Here is an 18,639-nt window from a genome sequence, read left to right as displayed (position 1 = left end):
CTTTTTGATATGAATAAAACACTGTGAGTCACCTAAGGAAAAATAATTTTCCCTTTTGTAGATTAGAAGTGATTTCAGAAATTTTTACAAAACTCAAGGGGAAAGACATTGCTTCTAACAACTTCCCTAATTGTTCATTCAGAACTGGTGGTTTATCTTGTAATTTATTTAGGAAGGAGCTATTAAGAAGCAAGTGACCCTCACATGTGGCTAGCTAGTGTTTCCTTCCCTGGAGGAAATTAATCTTGTGGCAAATTATGCATTTTCTTTTTGTTGATGTTTAAATGAGAATGGAGTTGATGGCCTGGATGTGGGCAAAATATATTTATAAATGCCTGGCTGCCTGGCTGGGAGATTTTACACACAAGAGCTACATTAATGTAACCTTTCATAATTCATATTATGAAATAAAAACATCATTGTCCCAGAGAAGTTATTTTTCCTCCATTCAGAAGAGGGACTTGAAAAAAATTCTGTATATAAAAACAACCAGGGGTAGAGCCAGGTGCCCATTACTTTATGCAATGGACCTCAAACTCTAATTTGAATAAAATCACTTGTAGAGCTTGTTAAAAATGTCTATTCATGGGCCATACTCTCCACAGATTCTAATTCAAAAGTCTGAAGAGAGGGTCAAGAATCTGCATTTTTATCAGGAAGTCTGTATCCTGACACAGGTGTTCCAAGAATCACAATATAATAATCACAGGGAAACCACTAGCCTACTTTGCCTGCTCTGGAAGACTCATTGTTGAGCCATGTATGCAGTCAGCTGCCAGCTTTTGGGTCCTAAAGTATCTCCTTCAGCTTCAGCAGCTTCTCTCTAAACATCGGGTTGATAATATTAAGTTCATGTACATAGTGTATATACATTTATAGATAGGTAGATCTGGATACCTAGATATAGATATGTTATTGATAGCACCTCATCTGATCCAGACATAAATGGGTAAAATTTCCAGCTCAGTCACTTACTGACTATCCAAGTCAGACCAAGTTAAACACTTTGAATCTGCTTCCTCATTTTTTAAATGGAATTATAATGCCACTTCACAAAATTGTGATGAGGATTAAAGGAGCATTTGTATATAATGCGTTTAACCCAGTACCCAGCAAAGAGCAAGGATAGGAGTGGAGACGGTACAACTGACTGATGTTTTATACATTTGTAAAGAAATTGTTGTATGGTTTCCAGAGCTCTTTCAAACACATCATTTAATTATATCCTCACAATGTGCATGTGACGTAGAGAGTACAGATTATTGTTCCAGTTTTAAAATGACGTTTAATCTCAGTCTGCTGCCATGATCATTTGATCATAGGCTCAGTGGGAAAAAATGAGCCTCAAAGTGGTTGAGAGAGTAGGAGTTTCTTTTGCCTTTTGAAGCCAAGGAATTAGTGTGCCCCCGAATGCTTCTTGAAACTTCAGAGCTCAAGGTGAATTTCAAATTTGTAGAATGGCAGAGTAGTAGTGGTTAAGAGCATAGGTTTTGGAGTAGACAAATTTGGCTCTGCCACTTTAATAGTTGTGTTAACTTGACAATGTTATTTAAGTCTTCTAAGCCTCAATAGAGACTAATAAAGCAATGATTAAATAAGATAATTTTCATAATAGCAATAATAATATCTAATATTTATTGACGCCTCCATAAAATATTTTGTACAGTGTATAGCAGAGTAATGCTCAGAATAGAGCTAGTATATAAGAAACCACCCACCCACACATGCTACAGGTACTGCTAATGTATAGGAACTGTTATTACTGTTGCTAACTTAAAGAGTAAAGCAAAAAATTGTTTATTAATGTGAAGAGATAGCTAATGGACAAATTATTAGTCAGTATTATAACCACTTACTTTATTAGGAAACAGAGTAAACATGAGGAAACTATGTAGCTAGGCCCAGATCACAAAATGACTCCATGGCAGGGTCAGATTTCTGCCCTGTCCAAGACCTTGTCTCTTCTCCAGGGATCACTGTGATCCTTTCATTTCACTCAAAAGAAAGACTTTCACTTCGAGAATTCCCTCGTAGAGTTCCATGGCTTTATACCAAATGCTTTGGGATCTGGAAAATTACCTTATACTCTGATGTTTAATATTCTGAGTTTCTGTTAAACATGGAGTTTTTGCTGAGTTAAAGACCCACACAGTTCTTACAGGTTCCAGTTTGGAACCAACCCTAAATCTTTTGTGGCTTTGAGTTAGTCTTGGCAAAACACTTCCAGAGTGGGAGGATTTTTTAATGGGTTTCTTTAAAGAGTCACTTTAAAGCATTCATTTAGGCTCAAACCAAAGTAAACTGACCAATCTATTCCCATGGATTTTAGAGGAACAAGGGTTAGAATTCAGAGGAAATGTGGTAAGCAAAGCCTACTGAGAATTTGGTTGATACTGCAGGCCATTAAGTGACCATGGTGTCACTAAAAGGAACTTTCTCACAAAGGAATTTTCTCACAAAAGTTCCTACTGTGTTATGCTCCCATAATATTAGAAGTGTTTTGAATATATATCTGTATATATACACACATAATATTTATACTTTGTACCAATGCCAGAGGTTGTCATAAAGTTGATATTTTGCTGAATATCAAATATCAAACTTCCAGTATAAAAGAATAACTCTAAAAAATTTTTATTGACCATAGCAGTGAAAATTTAAAAGTCTAACATGACAGTGAAGAACCATAATTTTCCAAACACTGTCAGCTGCTAACAGGTCCTACAGTTATTACAGAGCACATCTGTCTTACTGAGTAGACATTTTTCTAAGTAAAAGACAAAGATATTTTCCCACAATACTTTTTTTTCCTCGTCTCCATAGTTTTTATATTCTTTGTTAGATCTGAAAATTGTATATGACTTTGGAGCTTTTTCACCCTCAGGAATATTTGAGATGGGAAACTGATATTCTGCTCTTAATTCTTTCTCGTAAGTTATGAAGAATTTTAAATGGGGCTTTTTTTCCTGAAAGAACTCATGGCTCAAATATATTTTAAAAGTTAAAAAATATGTCTTATATTGGTGACATTGTTTAGTATTGGGATGAATGTTAGTATCCAATAATTCCATAAAGATTAAAAGAATAATACCATTTTATTTCTATTGTACTCTATCTTTAAAATAATGTAATAATTGTTTTTAATAGTTTTCCTAAATCTATCTAGCTAAAGTACCTTCTCTTCTTTTAACATTCAGTCAAATTTCTTACTTTGTCAACTCTTATCTTTTTTTAATTGAGATATAATTGACATACAACATTGTGTAAGTTTAAGGTGTACAACATGTTGATTTGATACCTTTATATATTGCAATATGATTACCACTGTAGCATTAGCTTACACCTCTAGCACATCACATAATTATAATTTCATTTTGTGTGAGAACATTTAAGATCTAATCTCTTAGCAACTTTAAAGCATATAATACATGATTGTGGAATACTGTCACACTACTGTGCATTAGATCTTCAGAACTTATTTATCTTCTAACCACAAATTTGTATCCTTTGGCTGTCATCTCCATCTCCCCATTTCTCCCACTTCCAAGCCCCTGGAAATAGCCATACTACTCTGTTTCTATGAATTAGCTTTTTTAGATTTCACATACAGCATACCTCAGAGATATTGCAGGTTTGGTTCCAGACCACTGCAATAAAACAAGTCACACAAATTTTTGGGTTTCCCCAAAATTATGAAAGTTATGTTTACACTGTACTATAGTCTATTAAACGTGCTATGGTATTATGTCTTTAAAAACATGTACATACCTTAATTAAATAATACTTTATTACTAAAAATGCTAACCATCATCTGGGCCTTCAGCAAGTTGTAATCTTTTTGCAATACTATGATCGGATATAATTGATCATAGGTCACCATAACAGAATACAATAATAATGAAAAAGTTTGAAATTTCACAAGAATTACCAAATGTGAAACAGAGACATGAAGTGAGCAAATGCTCTTGGAAAAAAATGGCACTGATAGACTTGCTCAACACAGGATTGCAATAAAACTTCAATTTGTAAAAAACTCAATATCTGCAAAGTGCAATAAAGCTAAATGCAGTAAAACGAGGCATGCCTATATAAGTAAGATCACATAGTATTTGTCTTTGTCTGACTTATCTCACTTGGCATAATGGGTCCATCCATGTTGTTAAAAATAGCAGGATTTCCTCCTTTTCCATGGAGGAAAATATTCCATTGTATACATATACCACATCTCCTTTATCCATTCATCCATTGATGGACGCGTAGGTTGTTTCCATATTTTGGCTATTGTGAGTAATGCTGCAATAAACATGAGGTGCAGATATCTCTTCAATATGCTGTTTTTATTTCCTTTGTATATCTACCCAAAAGTGGGATTGCTGAATCATTATGGCAGTTCTACATTTAATATTTTGAGCAACCTCCATACTGGCTTTAGTATCAGGGTAATGCTGGTTTTGTAAAATGAGTTTGGGAGGGTTCCCTACTCTTCAAATTTTGGAAGAGTATGAGAAGGATTGGCATTAATTCTTCTCTAAGTGCTTGGTAAAATTTACAGGGAAACCATGTGTTCCTGGCCTTTTCTTTCTTGGGAGGTTTTTGATTACTGATTGAATATTCTTACTTATTATTGGTCTGTTCAGATCTTCTACTTCTTCATGATTCTTGATTGGTTGACATGAATCTTGATAGATTGTATCTCTTTCTAGGAATTTATCCATTTGTTCTAGGTTATCTGGTTTGTTGGTATGTAATTTTTCATAGTAGACTTATGATCTTTTGTATTTTGTGTTATTGATTGTAATAACTCCTTTCATTTCTGATTTTATTTATCTGGGTCTTTCCTCTCTTTTTCTCAGTTAGTCTACCTAATGGTTTGTTAGTTTTGTTTATCTTTATTGTTTATTTATTTATTTTTTTGGCCATGCTGTGTGGCATGCGGGATCTTAGTTTCCCTGACCGGGGATCGAACCCATGCCCCCTGCAGTGGAACTGTGGAGTCTTAACCACTGGACCACCAGGGAAGTCCCAATTTTGTTTATCTTTTTAAAAAATCAGCCCTTAGTTTCTTTTTTTTCTGTTGTTTTTCTAGTCTCAATGTCATTTATTTACATTCTGATCTTTCTTATTTCCTTCATTCTACTAGCTTAGGCTTAGTTTGTTCTTTTTCTAGTTCCTTGAAGTGTACAGTTAGGTTGTTTATTTGAGATTTTTCTTTTTCTTAATGTAGGCATTTATCATTATAATCTTCTCTCTTAGAACTACTTTTGCTGCATCCTATAAATTTTGGTATGTTGTGTTTCCATTTTCATTTGTTTCAAGACTTTTTAAATTTCCCTTTTGATTTCTTCTTTGATTCAATGTTTGTTCAGGGGTATGTTGTCTTAATTTCCACATATTTGTGAATTTTCCAGTTTTCTTCCATTATTGATTTCTAGTTTCATACTATTATGGTCCAAAAAGATACTTGGTATTTCAGTCTTCTTAAATTTGCTAAGACTTGTTTTGTGAGCTAACATATGATATATCCTGGAGAATGTTCCGTGCATGCTTGAGAAGAATGTGTATTCTGCTGCTGTTGGATGGAATGTTCTGTGTATGTCTGATAGGTTCCTTTGGTCTAAAGTAAAATTCTAGTCCAATGTCTCCTTATTAATTTTCTGTCTGGATTATCTATCCACTGTTGAAAGTGAGATACTGAAGTTCCCTACTATTATTATATTGTTCTCTGTTTCTCCCTTTAGATCTGTTAGTATTTGCTTAATATGTTTAGGTGCTCCAATGTTAGGTGTATACATATTTACAATTGTTATATCCTCTTGATGAATTGACCTCTTTATCATTATATAATGATTACCTTCTTTGTCTCTTGTTACAATTTTCACTTAAAGTCCATTTTGTCTGATATAAATGTGGCTACCCCTGTTCTCTTTTGATTTCCATTTGCATGGAATATCTTTTTCCATCCCTTCACTTTGCACCTATGTGTGTCCTTAAAGGTGAAGTGAATCTCTTGTAGGCATATAGTTGGGTCTTGGGGTTTTTTTTATTCTGTCAGCCACTTTATACCTTTTAATTGGAGAATTTAATCTGTTTACATTTTAGTAATTATTGATAGGTGAGGACTTACTAATGCCACCTTATTGTTTTCTGGCTATTTTGTAGTTCCATTGCTTCTCTCTTCCTCTCTTGCTAGCTTCCTTTGTGAATTCATGATTATCATAGTGGTAGGCTTTAATTCCCTTCTCTTTATCTATTGTGTATCTACTGTAGGTTTTTACTCTCTGGTTACCATGAGGGTTATTTAAAACATCTTTTGCAAGTTATTTTAAGCTGATAACAACCTAACTTTGATCACATCTAGAAACTCTACCCTTTTACTCCTTCCCCCCTTTTACGTTTTAATGTAATAATTTAACTCTTTTTATTATATTGCATATCCATTAACTAATTATTGTAGCTATGGTTATTTTAATACTTTTGTCCTTTAACCTTTATACTTAGAGTTAAGTAGTGCCACCATATTACAGTGTTGGACTATTCTGAATTTGACTATATACTTAACTTTACCTGTGTTTTTTATATTTTTATATATTTACATGTTACTAATTAATGTCCTTTTATTTCAGCTTTAAGAACTCCTGTCAGCATAGGCAGGTCTTGTGACGATGAATTCCCTCAGCTTTTGTTTGTTTGGGAAAGTCTTTATCTCTCCTTCGTTTATGAATGACAGCTTTGCCAAGGTATTCTTGGTTGGCAGTTTTCTTCTTTCAGTGCTTTGAATATGTCATCCCACTTTCTCCTGGCCTGCAAGGTTTCTGCTGAAAAATCTGCTGTTAGCCTTATGAGAGGGTTCCCTTATACGTGAGGAATTTCTTTTGTCTTGCTGCTTTTAAAATTCTCTCTTTGTCTTTGATTTTAGACAATTTTATCATAATATGTCTCGGAGAAGATCATTTTGAGTTGAAATTGTTTGTAAACTTATGTGCCTCATGAACTAGAATGTCCAATCTCTCCCCAGATTTGCGGAGTTCACAGTCATTATTTCTTAAAATAAGCTTTCTACCCCTTTCTCCCTCTCTTCTCCTTCTATGACTCTAATAACACATAGATTATTTCTCTTGATAGTATCCTATAGTTCATGTAAGCCTTCTTCACCTTCTTCACTCTTTTTCATTCATTCATTTATCATTTTATTTTCATTTTTTCTTGTTATCCTCTGGCTGGTAATTTCAAATGACCTGTCTTCTACTTCATAGATTCTTCCTTCTGCTTCATTGATAGGCTGTTGACAGTTTCTATTTCATTTTTTTCCATTCATTGCATTCTTCATCTCCAGAATTAGTTTGGTTCTCTTTTTATGATTTTTGTTTCTTTTATACTTCTCATTTTGTTCATGTATTGTATCCCTGATATTGTTGAATTGTCTTTCTGTTTTCTAGTAGCTCACTGAGCTTCCTTAAAACAGTTATCTTGAATTCTTTTTTTTTTTTTTTCTTTTTTTTCTTGAATTCTTTATCTGGCAAATCTCAGATCTCCATTTCTTTGGGATCACTTACTGGAAAATTATTGTGTTCCTTTGGTAGTGTCCAGTTTCCTTGATTTTTTATATTTCTTGCAGTCTTACATTGCTGTCTTTGCATTTGAAGAAGCAGCCACCTCTTCTAGTCTTTACTGACTGACTTCAGGAGAGAAATATACTCCATCAGCCCTGTTAGGGATTCTGAAGTTTTCTTAGACCTTTTCTGTGGGTATGTCTACTCCACACTTCTTACTCCCTCTTGGAGGAAAATTCTTAAGACTGTATGCCTTCTCTTGATCCTGCAAAGCCAGACCAGGTTCTGACCACTTCTCATTTTCTTTATTTTCCTAGGGCATTTCTCACTTTTGTGTGCTTTTTCCCAGTCCTGTAAACTTGGGTCAGCTTTCTACACATGTGCATACATGCTCACTAGCTATTTGCCAAGCTTTGCTTCCACCATCCTCAGGGGTGTACACAGGGAGCCAGCCACAGGGTTGGGAGGTAGTAGAGTGTGGGTGAGGCATGCAGAATGTTGGGGGTACCCATGGGCCAATTGGGGAGATCTGTAGGCAAGGCATCTCAAGCAGCTTAAGAGCTGGCTTCTTGATGGAGTCTGCCATATGGCTAGTAGGATCTGCATCCCTTTGATATGTTGCATTCTGAGCTCTGACTGCTATTATCCCAGCCACTCCCTGTCCCTTAGTCATGCAGCACACCTCAGTGTTCTAGATGGGGCAAGAAAGGAATTGGTATCTTTAACGGTCTCCTGCATAGCTGAGAAGGTTAAACTATTCCTCTTACCCTCTTCAATCCGTTCAATCTCAGATTTTTGCTCCAACAGTGTGCTGGAACTTTTCCGCTGGACTACCCCCAGACATCTCCAAAGGCACTCTTGTCTGTGAGTGATTGTCTAAATCAATGTTTTTTGGATGGAAGATGGTAGAAATCTCCTACTTCACCATTTTGATATCTAACTCTGCCTTCACCTCTTTTTTTTAAATCATGATGTTACACTGACATCTTGTGGTAATTGATATGGCTTGTGTGTCCTAAACTGACAAAATTAAGCAAGTAGTGACATAATTCAAAAAGGAAGAGAGGTATTATTGAGTTGTAGACATTGTGCTTAGTGCTGTAGTAAGAATTAAATAGCTTGCCCAAAGTTATATGTGTGGGGAATCCAGAATTTGACTTTAGGTAGTTTGACTCTAGCAATGTGCTTTCCAATATGATAGCAACTAGCCATGTGTGGCTTTTTAAATTTAAATTAATTAAATTATATAAAACTAGAAATTCAGTTCCCTTGACAGCCACATTACAAGTGCTCAATAGCTACACATGCCTAGTGAGTACCATCTTGGACAATGTAGAGAATATCTCCATTTTTGCAGAAACTTTTATTGGACAACACTGCCCTAGAAGCAAAACTCTTGACATCTCTACTACACCACTTCACCTGTGCTTTTATATAACATTGTCAGATTATTAAAGCAAGTTTATTCTCAAAATTTTAATTATTCCTTCTCTGCAGATGACTATTACAAGTATATATCTAGCTTGGCAATTTTCCTAATTATCAGTTCCACATTTCCATCTGTATGGCAGATTTGTTCACTTGGACACTCTAATATAAACCCAAACTTTCATTTTTAAACAGAATGTCACTTTTTCCCCCAAACCAGCTTCCTCTCCTCACTTCACCATTTCCATCTTTCCTACTCTTTTATTCCCAGTTTCTGAAGTTTAGTCATTGAACTTTTATTTTTGATTCCTTCTTTCTTGTCCTCTGAATCTGTATCTTGTCAACCTTCCCTTAAAAATATCTCTCAAATATGACTTTCTTACTGCTATCAAACTAGACCATAATGGGTCTACCTGAATCTTGTCTTTTCCCAAGTCCTTACAGCCAACACTTGACATCAGATTAAATGTATCAAATATCAATGGCCCTGTCACTCTCATTCTCAGAAAATTATAATAGTTGCCTGAAAAATTGGGCAGTGCCTTCTACAATCTTATCTACCTTATCTCTTCCTTGATTTTGGCATGAACTGTTCATTCTAACCAGAACGGTCTCATGCCTCTATCGTGAAATAATTCACCTTTGCATTCCTGAAATTATGTTCTTGTTCCTCCTCCACAAATCTCCATTTATTGACATCTTAACCATCCTCCAAAGACTAACCTCAGGGCCCTTCTCATCTGTGTGGTAAAACCATTTAGGTCATAATGTTCTTTGTAGATGCTGGAATAGTCACTCTATGTACTATTCATCACATAACTTCCTGTCTTGCTGGGTGTAATAGTCAGGATTCTCCAGAAAAACCTATTTGTTTTGTCTATATCTATATCTATCTGTATCTGTCTATCTAGAGAGAGAGAGATTGGAAATGGGGAGCATTGATTTTTAAAAATTGGCTCACATGAATGTGGTGGCTGGCAAGCCCAAAATCCTCAGGGCAAGCTAGGAGGCTAGAAATTCTAGCAAGAAGTTGATATTTTGAGTCTGAAGACAGTCCTTGAAGCAGAATTATTTCCTTTTTAGAGGACCTCAGTCTTCTCCGTTAGGGCTTTAACAGATTAGATGATGCCCACCCACGTTATGAAGGGTAATCTGCTATACTCAAAATCTACTAACTTAAATGTCAATCACAACTAAAAAATTACCTTCACAACATCCTTTAGATTGGTGTTTAATAAAAAAACTGGGTGCCATTGCCTAGCCAAACTGACACATAAAATAAACCATCACATCAGATATATATAATTTTGGAGCTCTTATATATAATTCTCAACTCTGCAATCTAGGTGGACATGTGGAGGGAAGAGGATAACAGCATTTGAGGAAATGCAGTAAGACAAAGTATAAATATTAGAGGATATGTAAACAATTGGATCTTGTTTTTTTTTAATTTTTATTGGAGTATAATTGCTTTACAATGTTGTGTTACTTTCTACTGCAGCAAAGTGAATTAGCTATACATATACATGTATCCCCTCTTTTTTGGATTTCCTTCCCATTTAGGTCACTACAGAGCATCGAGTACAGTTCCCTGTGCTATACAGTAGGTTCTCATTAGTTACCTATTTTATACATAGTATCAATAGTGTATATATGTCAATCCCAATCTCCCAATTCCTCACACCCCCCCTTTCCGCCTTGATATCCATATATTTGTTCTCTCCGCCTGTATCTCTACTTCTGCTTTGCAAATAAGGTCATCTATACCATTTTTCAAGATTCCACATATATGCATTAATATATGATATTTGTTTTTCTTTTTCTGACTTACTTCAGTCTGTAATGACAATCTCTAGGTCCATCCATGTCTCTACAAATGACCCAATTTCATTGCTTTTTATGGCTGAGTAATATTCCATTGTATATATCTACCACATCCTCTTTATCATTGCTCTGTCGATGGACATTTAGGTTGCTTCCATGTCCTGGCTATTGTAAATAGTGCTGCAATGAACATTGGAGTGCATGTATCTTTTTGAATTATGGTTTTCTCTGGATACATACCCAGGCAAGGGATTGCTGGATCATATGGTAGCTCTATTTTTAGTTTTTTAAGAAACTGCCATACTGTCCTCCATAGTGGCTGTACCAATTTATATTCCCACCAACAGTGAAGGAGGGTTTCTTTTTCTCCATAACCTCTCCAGCATTTATTATTTGTAGACTTTTTAATGATGGCTCTTCTGACTGGTGTGAGGTGATGCCTCATTGTAGTGTTCATTTGCATTTCTCTAATAATTAGCAATATTGAGCATCTTTTTGTGTGCCTATTGGCCATCTGTATTTCTTCTTTGGAGAAATGTCTATTTATGTCTCCTGCCCATTTTTTGATTGGGTTGTTTGTTTGGTTTTTTATGTTAAGCTGTATGAACTGTATGTTTGTATATTTTGGAAATTAATCCCTTGCCAGTAGCATTGTTTGCAAATATTTTCTCCCAGACCACAGGTTGTCTGTTTTGTTTATGGTTTCCTTGGCTGTGCGAAAGCTTTTCCATTTAATTAAGTCCCATTTGTTTATTTTTGTTTTTATTTCCATTACTCTAGGGGAGGGATCCAAAAAAAATATTGCTGCAATTTATGTCAAAGAGTGTTCTGCCTATGTTTCCCTCTAGGAGTGTTAGAGTATCTGGTTTTAACATTTAGGTCTTCAATCCATTTTGAGTTTGTTTTTGTATGTGGTGTTAGAGAATGTTCTAACTTCATTCCTTTACTTGTAGCTGCCAGTTTTCCCAGCACCACTTATTGAACATACTGTCTTTTCTCCATTGTATATTCTTGCCTCCTTTGTCATAGATTAATTGACCATAAGTGTGTGGGTTTATTTCTGGGCTTTCTATAAGCATGCCCATTCTGGCCACTTTTATTCAACATAGGTTTGGAAGTCCTAGCCACAGCAATCAGAGAAGAAAAAGAAATAAAAGAAATCAAAAATTGGAAAAGAAGAAGTAAAACTGTCCCTGTTCGCAGATGATATGACACCATACATAGAAAATCCTAAAATACTACCAGAAAACTATTGATACTACAGTCATCAACGAATTTGGTAAAGTTTCAGGATACAAAATTAATACACAGAAATCTGTTGCATTTTTATACACAAACAACAAAAGATCAGAAAGAAAAAGTAAATATATCACATCTTATACACTGGAATATTACTCAGCCATAAAAGAAGAATGAAATAATGCAATTTGCAGCAACATGGATGGACCTAGTGGTTATCATAGTAAATGAAGTAAGTCAGACAGAGAAATATATAATTTATATGTGGAATCTTAAAAAAAATGATACAAATGAACTTATATACAAAACAGAAATAGACCCACAGACAGAAAACAAACTTATGGTTACCAAAGGGAAAGGGTGGGGAGGGATAAATTAGGAGTTGGGGATTAACGTACACACACTACTATATATAAAATAGTTAACCAACAAGGACCTACTGTATAGCACAGGGAACTCTACTCAATATTTTGTAATAACCTACAAGGGAAAAGAGTCTAATATATATGTATGTGTAACTGAGTCACTTTGCTGTACACCTGAAACTAACACAGCATTGTAAATCAACTATACTTAAATTTAAAAAAAGAAAGAAATTAAGAAGACAATCCCATTTGCCACCACATAAAAAAAAATAAAATACCTAGGAATAAACCTACCTAAGGAAGCAAAAGACCTGAAAACTATACATGCTGATGAAAGAAATCAAAGATGACACAAACAGATAGAAAGATATTCCGTGTTCTTGGATTAAAAGAATCAACATTGTGAAAATGACCATACTACTGAAAGCAATCTACAGATGCAATGCAACCCCTATCAAATTACCAATGGCATTTTTCACAGTATCAGAAAAAAAGTTTTTTTAATTTCTATGGAAACACAAAAGACCTTGAATAGCCAAAATATCTTAAGAAAGAAGAGTGGAGCCGGAGGAATCATGCTCCATGACTTCAGACTATACTACAAAGCTACAGTAATCAAAACATTATGGTACTGGCATAAAAACAGATATTTAAATCAATGGAACAGGATTTACCACAATTTTTTTTTTAATTTAAATTATACAAGGTCCCAGGTGTTGCTGATTCTGCTGGTCTTGGGACCACACTGAGTAGTGAGGCTGTAGTACAGAGAAAAACCGTGTGTGAGTTCCTTAGGAGATGGGAAAATATCTTTTTATTTTTATAAACTAGCAGCCACATCATATAAGCTCAAAATTTGTTTCAATGAATTCATGAAGGAATAGATAAATAAATATAATCTAATAGGGTAACTATGAATTGTAATACAAGTCAGAATGCTTCAATGAACATAATACAGCTTTGAGCAAAGTTCAGAAGGAAATCAGAGAAGGAGGTGATTATTTACAGGTAACGACAATGAGATAATTAAATGAATGCTTTTCATATAGGATTAGTCAATGAATATTTGCTGTGCAAATGTGCCATTGACATTGAAAAGATTTATTTTACTTATTATAATTACTAACCCAGCTAACTAAAAAATATTATGGGACTAAACAATAGAAAATTGGGTATATAGACACTACACATCTTTAAAAAGAGTGTTTTTTTGGATTCCATATATGTGCATTAGCACATGGTATTTGTTTTTCTCTTTCTGACTTACTTCACTCTGTATGACAGACTCTAGGTCCATCCACCTCATTACAAATAACTCAATTTCATCCCTTTTTATGGCTGAGTAATATTCCATTGTATATATGTGCCCCATCTTCTTTATCCATTCATCTCTCGATGGACACTTAGGTTGCTTCCATGTCCTGGCAATCGTAAATAGTGCTGCAATGAACACAGTGGCACATGTATCTTTTTGAATTATGGTTTTCTCAGGGTATATGCCCAGTAGTGGGATTGCTGGGTCATATGGTAGTTCTATTTTTAGTTTTTTAAGGAACCTCCATACTGTTCTCCAAGGTGGCTATATCAATTTACATTCCCACCAACAGTGCAGGAGGGTTCCCTTTTCTCCACACCTTCTGCAGCATTTATTGTTTGTAGATTTTTTAATGATGGTCATTCTGACCAGTGTGAGGTGATATCTCATTGCGGTTTTGATTTGCATTTCTCTAATGATTAGTGATGTTGAGCATCTTTTCATGTGTTTGTTGGCAATCTGTATGTCTTCTCTGGAGAAATGTCTATTTAGGTCTTCTGCCCATTTTTGGATGGGGTTATTTGTTTTTTTGATATTGAGCTGCGTGAGCTGCTTGTATATTTTGCAGATTAATCCTTTGTCAGTTGCTTCATTTGCAAATATTTTCTCCCATTCTGAGAGTTGTATTTTTGTCTTGTTTATGGTTTCCTTTGCTGTGCAAAAGCTTTTAAGTTTCATTAGGTCCCATTTGTTTATTTTTTATTTTATTTCCATTACTCTAGGAGGTAGGTCAAAAAAGATCTAAAAAATACGGTACTGATCAACCTCGTGGCAGGGCAGGAATAAAGACGCAGACGTAGAGAACAGGCTTGAGGACAAGGGGAAGGAGAAGCTGGGACAAAGTGAGAGAGTAGCATTGACATATATACACTACCAAATGTAAAATGATTGGCTAGTGGGAAGCTGCTGCATAGCACAGAGAGATCAGCTAGATGCTTTGTGACGACCTAAAAGGGTGGGATAGGGAGGACGGGAGGGAGGCTCAAGAGAGAGGGGATATGGGAATATATGTATACTTATAGGTTATTCACTTTGTTGTACAACAGAAACTAACACAACATTGTAAAGCAATTATACTCCAATAAAGATACAAAAAAATAGAGATAAAAAAATTTAAAAAAAGAAAAGTCATCTGAGAACTAAAAATAAATAAATAAATCTAAATTGTAGCGAACTAAAAAATAAATTTAAACTTAAAAAAAATAAAAAGAGTGTTTATTTGGCTCAGTGAATTTTCTTTGCTCACTTTGTTTCCCAAGTACAGTATGACAAGAAGAACCCAGTGTGCTTTACCTGGAAATTCACCATTGTTGTAATCAGATATTAAGGCATGATCAGAAAATAAGCTTAGCAAAGCACAGTTCTGAGAGAGCAGTTAGTTATTGGTTGAGGGGGGAAATTACACATAATTTTGGTGTAAATGAAGAGATCATGCACTTACCAAGGTAGGCCTAAATTGTTTTGGTTTCTTTTTATGAATTTATGAGTTTTATTATATAACTGTTAATTTCTAAAGTGTAATGATTGATAGAGTTTAATTACTTACATATACGTTAAATAACTGGAGACGGTATAACATCAGTACAGCAATTATGAAGATTTCTTGTATGAAGTTATGACCATTGGTTTCTAAAACAGGAAGCATATGCCAATGTATTTGTATCATGTCTTCCTTCTCAAGTGCTAAAACCATTTCTGACTCATTGTGATCATTTCTTCATGGAGAAGCATACTATTTGAAAGTGTATTTTACAGGTTTTTACAGAGGCTTAGGTAGTATTTAATTAATTACTAATTTCACTCTAGAGTTTAAATTTATATTTGTTATAATCCTAATTATATTAATATATTAATTATATTAATATTAATATTATATATTATAATATATATTAATAATATAATATATTATATATTATATTATATTATAAATATAATATATATTATAATATATTAATTATATATTAATATTAATATTAATCCTAATATAGGTAATACGTTACATGGTCTAACAAATCAGATTGAGGCAAAAACATCTCTGCATATTTGCAATGAAATGATAGTTTATATTGATAACTGCAGCTTAAGACAAGCTAAGATCCTAAAGTATCATCTAAAGGAATAATACATTATGCTTAATATAATTTTAATAATAAATGAGGTTTTTTACTATTCTAATTTTTAAGAGCTGTTAATTCATATATGGTAGGAGCTCTAACTTCCTTATATTTGGTGAACTAAAAACCCTAGTCCTTCAAGCTGCTGGCTAACAGAAACTACTGCATCAGTTTCTTTACAGAGAAAACTAAGCAATAGTTAATTTAAAGATTTTCATCATTAACAATAAAATCAGGGTCAGAGTAGGAATAAAATCTAACGTTCTGGGAAGACATGCATTGTTCATGGATTCTGGCTTTCCTCCTTTTATTCCATTTCTAGAATTTTATTAGCTCCAAATCTAAGCCCAGAATGAAGCAAAGAAGTTATAAATTCATAAAAAACTCTGAGTTGCATAGCACAGGGAGACCAGCTCGGTGCTTTGTGACCACCTAGAGGGGTGGGATAGGGAGGGTGGGAGGGAGGGAGATGCAAGAGGGAAGAGATATGGGAACATATGTATATGTATAACTGATTCACTTTGTTATAAAGCAGAAACTAACACACCATTGTAAAGCAATTATACTCCAATAAAGATGTTTAAAAAACAAAAAAACAAAAAAACTCTGAGTTGGTGAGTTAGGTAACCAGAAACTTCATTTGGAGTGGGGGGTGGTGGAGGCAGGGTGAATCTCAGAAGCATGCTTTCTTAGAAGCTGTTAGGGATGTAAAGAATGCTTTATATCGACTAAGTGATAAAAATTCACATCATCATGATATACTTGTTAATATTTTATTTCAGAAGAGTTACATTGTAAATAAGATGGCAAATTCTGAAAGTGTTGAAGAAATGCAAGAAAATTATCAGAGAAATAGGTAAGCTTTGCCGAAATTCTACAAAAACTGTTCTGCAACATCAAATATACCTTACCCTTTTCTCAGCTGTAGCAAAAATGTTTATAGTCTTTTTCCAAAAATAGCAGGGCTGTTTGCATTTTGCTGGACTTCAACATAATCAGTGTTATAAGTGGTTTAATAGTAAATTTAGGAAGTGTAATAGCTACAGGATTTACTGATTTAGTATTTACTTCAGATATTTATTCTTCTGAATTTCTTATAGTTTACCAGCATATAGAGAGAAAATACTTGAATATTTATGTTTTAATTCTCCATGAGTCCTTCATTCCATGTGGTACATAACAAAATATTGGATTCTGATTATTTTTTCAGTAAGTACGTGTCTATGTGTGTGTTCATATGTATGTTATAAAATTTCCTACACCTATAATTCATTAACTTAGAGATTTAAAATGGAAATGATTTAAAATCTTTAATTTCCACTTTTACCATAATAATTGTGTTACATTTTGATGTATAAACTGTAAAACGGTAGTGAACCCCTCTAGATCACTATTTAATATTCCTGAAACAAAATTTATCAAAACAAGATAACTTACTAGGTCTTAAGCTTTAAAATCCACATTTGGGTAGGGAGAAGGGGTTGTAGCCTTTATAATCTTGAAGAAATATTTTTTTGTCATCTATGAATCATCTCAGAGAAAGCTGGCCCAATATACAAGTAAATTATTAACTTCAGATGGAATAAAATTAAGTGACTTGTCATTTATCAAAGCCGCCAGAACAATATGTTATAAAGCTGAAGAAAAGACTTGGAAGTTCATCCTTCTGTGACGTCTTTCTTAGAAAATTTAATCTGATCCCCTCCACCCTTCTTTTAAAGTTTCATAATCTTATGTGTGTGTGTGTGTGTGTGTGTGTGTGTAATTGACAGATTACAGATTTCTCTGAAATCAATGGACAAAAATTTACATTCTTCATCTGGAACTCCTTGAAATGTGAGCTAAGAAATGAAATTTTCAATGGGGGACAAAATTCTCAGTACATTTGTTTAATGTGTATTCAATAGAACTTTCATTTAAAGCTCTCAGTTGCTCTTGAGTAATTTGTTACATAGGGTTTGAAAATTCTAATCTACCACCTCATACCCATTAGGAAGGCTACTATTAAAAAAATAGTAATAATAAAATAAAACAGAAAATATGAAGTTTTGTTGAGGATATAGAGAAATTCGAACACTTGTGCATGGTTGGTGGGAATGTAAAATGATGCAGCTACTATGGAAAACAGTATGGTGATTCCTCAAGAAATTAAAAATAGAATTACCACATGATCCAGCTTTTCTACTCTTGGATACAAAAGAATTGAAAACAAGGACTTAGAAAGATATTTGTATACCCATATTCATAGCAGTGTTATTCACAATAGCCAAAAAGTAGAAGAAACCTAAGTGTTCATTGCTGGTGAATGAATGAACAAAGTGTGGGATATATATATATATATATATATATACACACACACACAATGGAATAGTATTCAGCCTTAAAAAGGAGGAAAATTCTGACATGTGCTACAACATGGATAAAACTTGAAGACATTATGCTAAGCGAGATAAGCCCTTCAGAAAAAAACAAAATACTGTATGATTCCACTAAAATGAAGTACCTATAGTAGTCAGATTCCTAGAGACAGAAAGTACAATGGTGATTGCCAGTGGCTACGGGGGTGGAGTTATTTAATGGTTATAGAGTATCAGTTTGGCAAGATGAGAGTTCTATGGGTGATGGTGATGGTAGCACAACGGTGTGATTGCACTTAATACCACTGAGCTACACACTTAAAAATAGTTAAGATAGTAAGTTCTATGTTATGTGTCTTTTATCACAATAAAAAAAAATTCTACTCCAGATGTGTGTCTTCAGTTGTTACCTAAATAATGTAGAGACAACCAGTGGTGACTTAAACT

General features: G+C 34.2%; 1 protein-coding gene across 1 annotated transcript in view; it reads left to right on the top strand.

The window, feature by feature from the left end:
• Positions 1-16,638: 16,638 nt before the first annotated feature.
• The window catches only part of ABCB5 (ATP binding cassette subfamily B member 5), a 112,541-nt gene continuing 110,540 nt past the window's right edge, over positions 16,639-18,639 (top strand). The window contains 1 exon segment of the mRNA XM_068549803.1: positions 16,639-16,691. Within this exon segment, the coding sequence (XP_068405904.1) occupies positions 16,639-16,691 (53 nt within the window).

The sequence above is a fragment of the Eschrichtius robustus genome, chromosome 8 (assembly GCF_028021215.1).
Source record: "Eschrichtius robustus isolate mEscRob2 chromosome 8, mEscRob2.pri, whole genome shotgun sequence".
Taxonomy (NCBI): domain Eukaryota; kingdom Metazoa; phylum Chordata; class Mammalia; order Artiodactyla; family Eschrichtiidae; genus Eschrichtius; species Eschrichtius robustus.
Note: the sequence above shows the minus strand (reverse complement) of the source record. Positions and strands in the feature narration are given on the sequence as shown.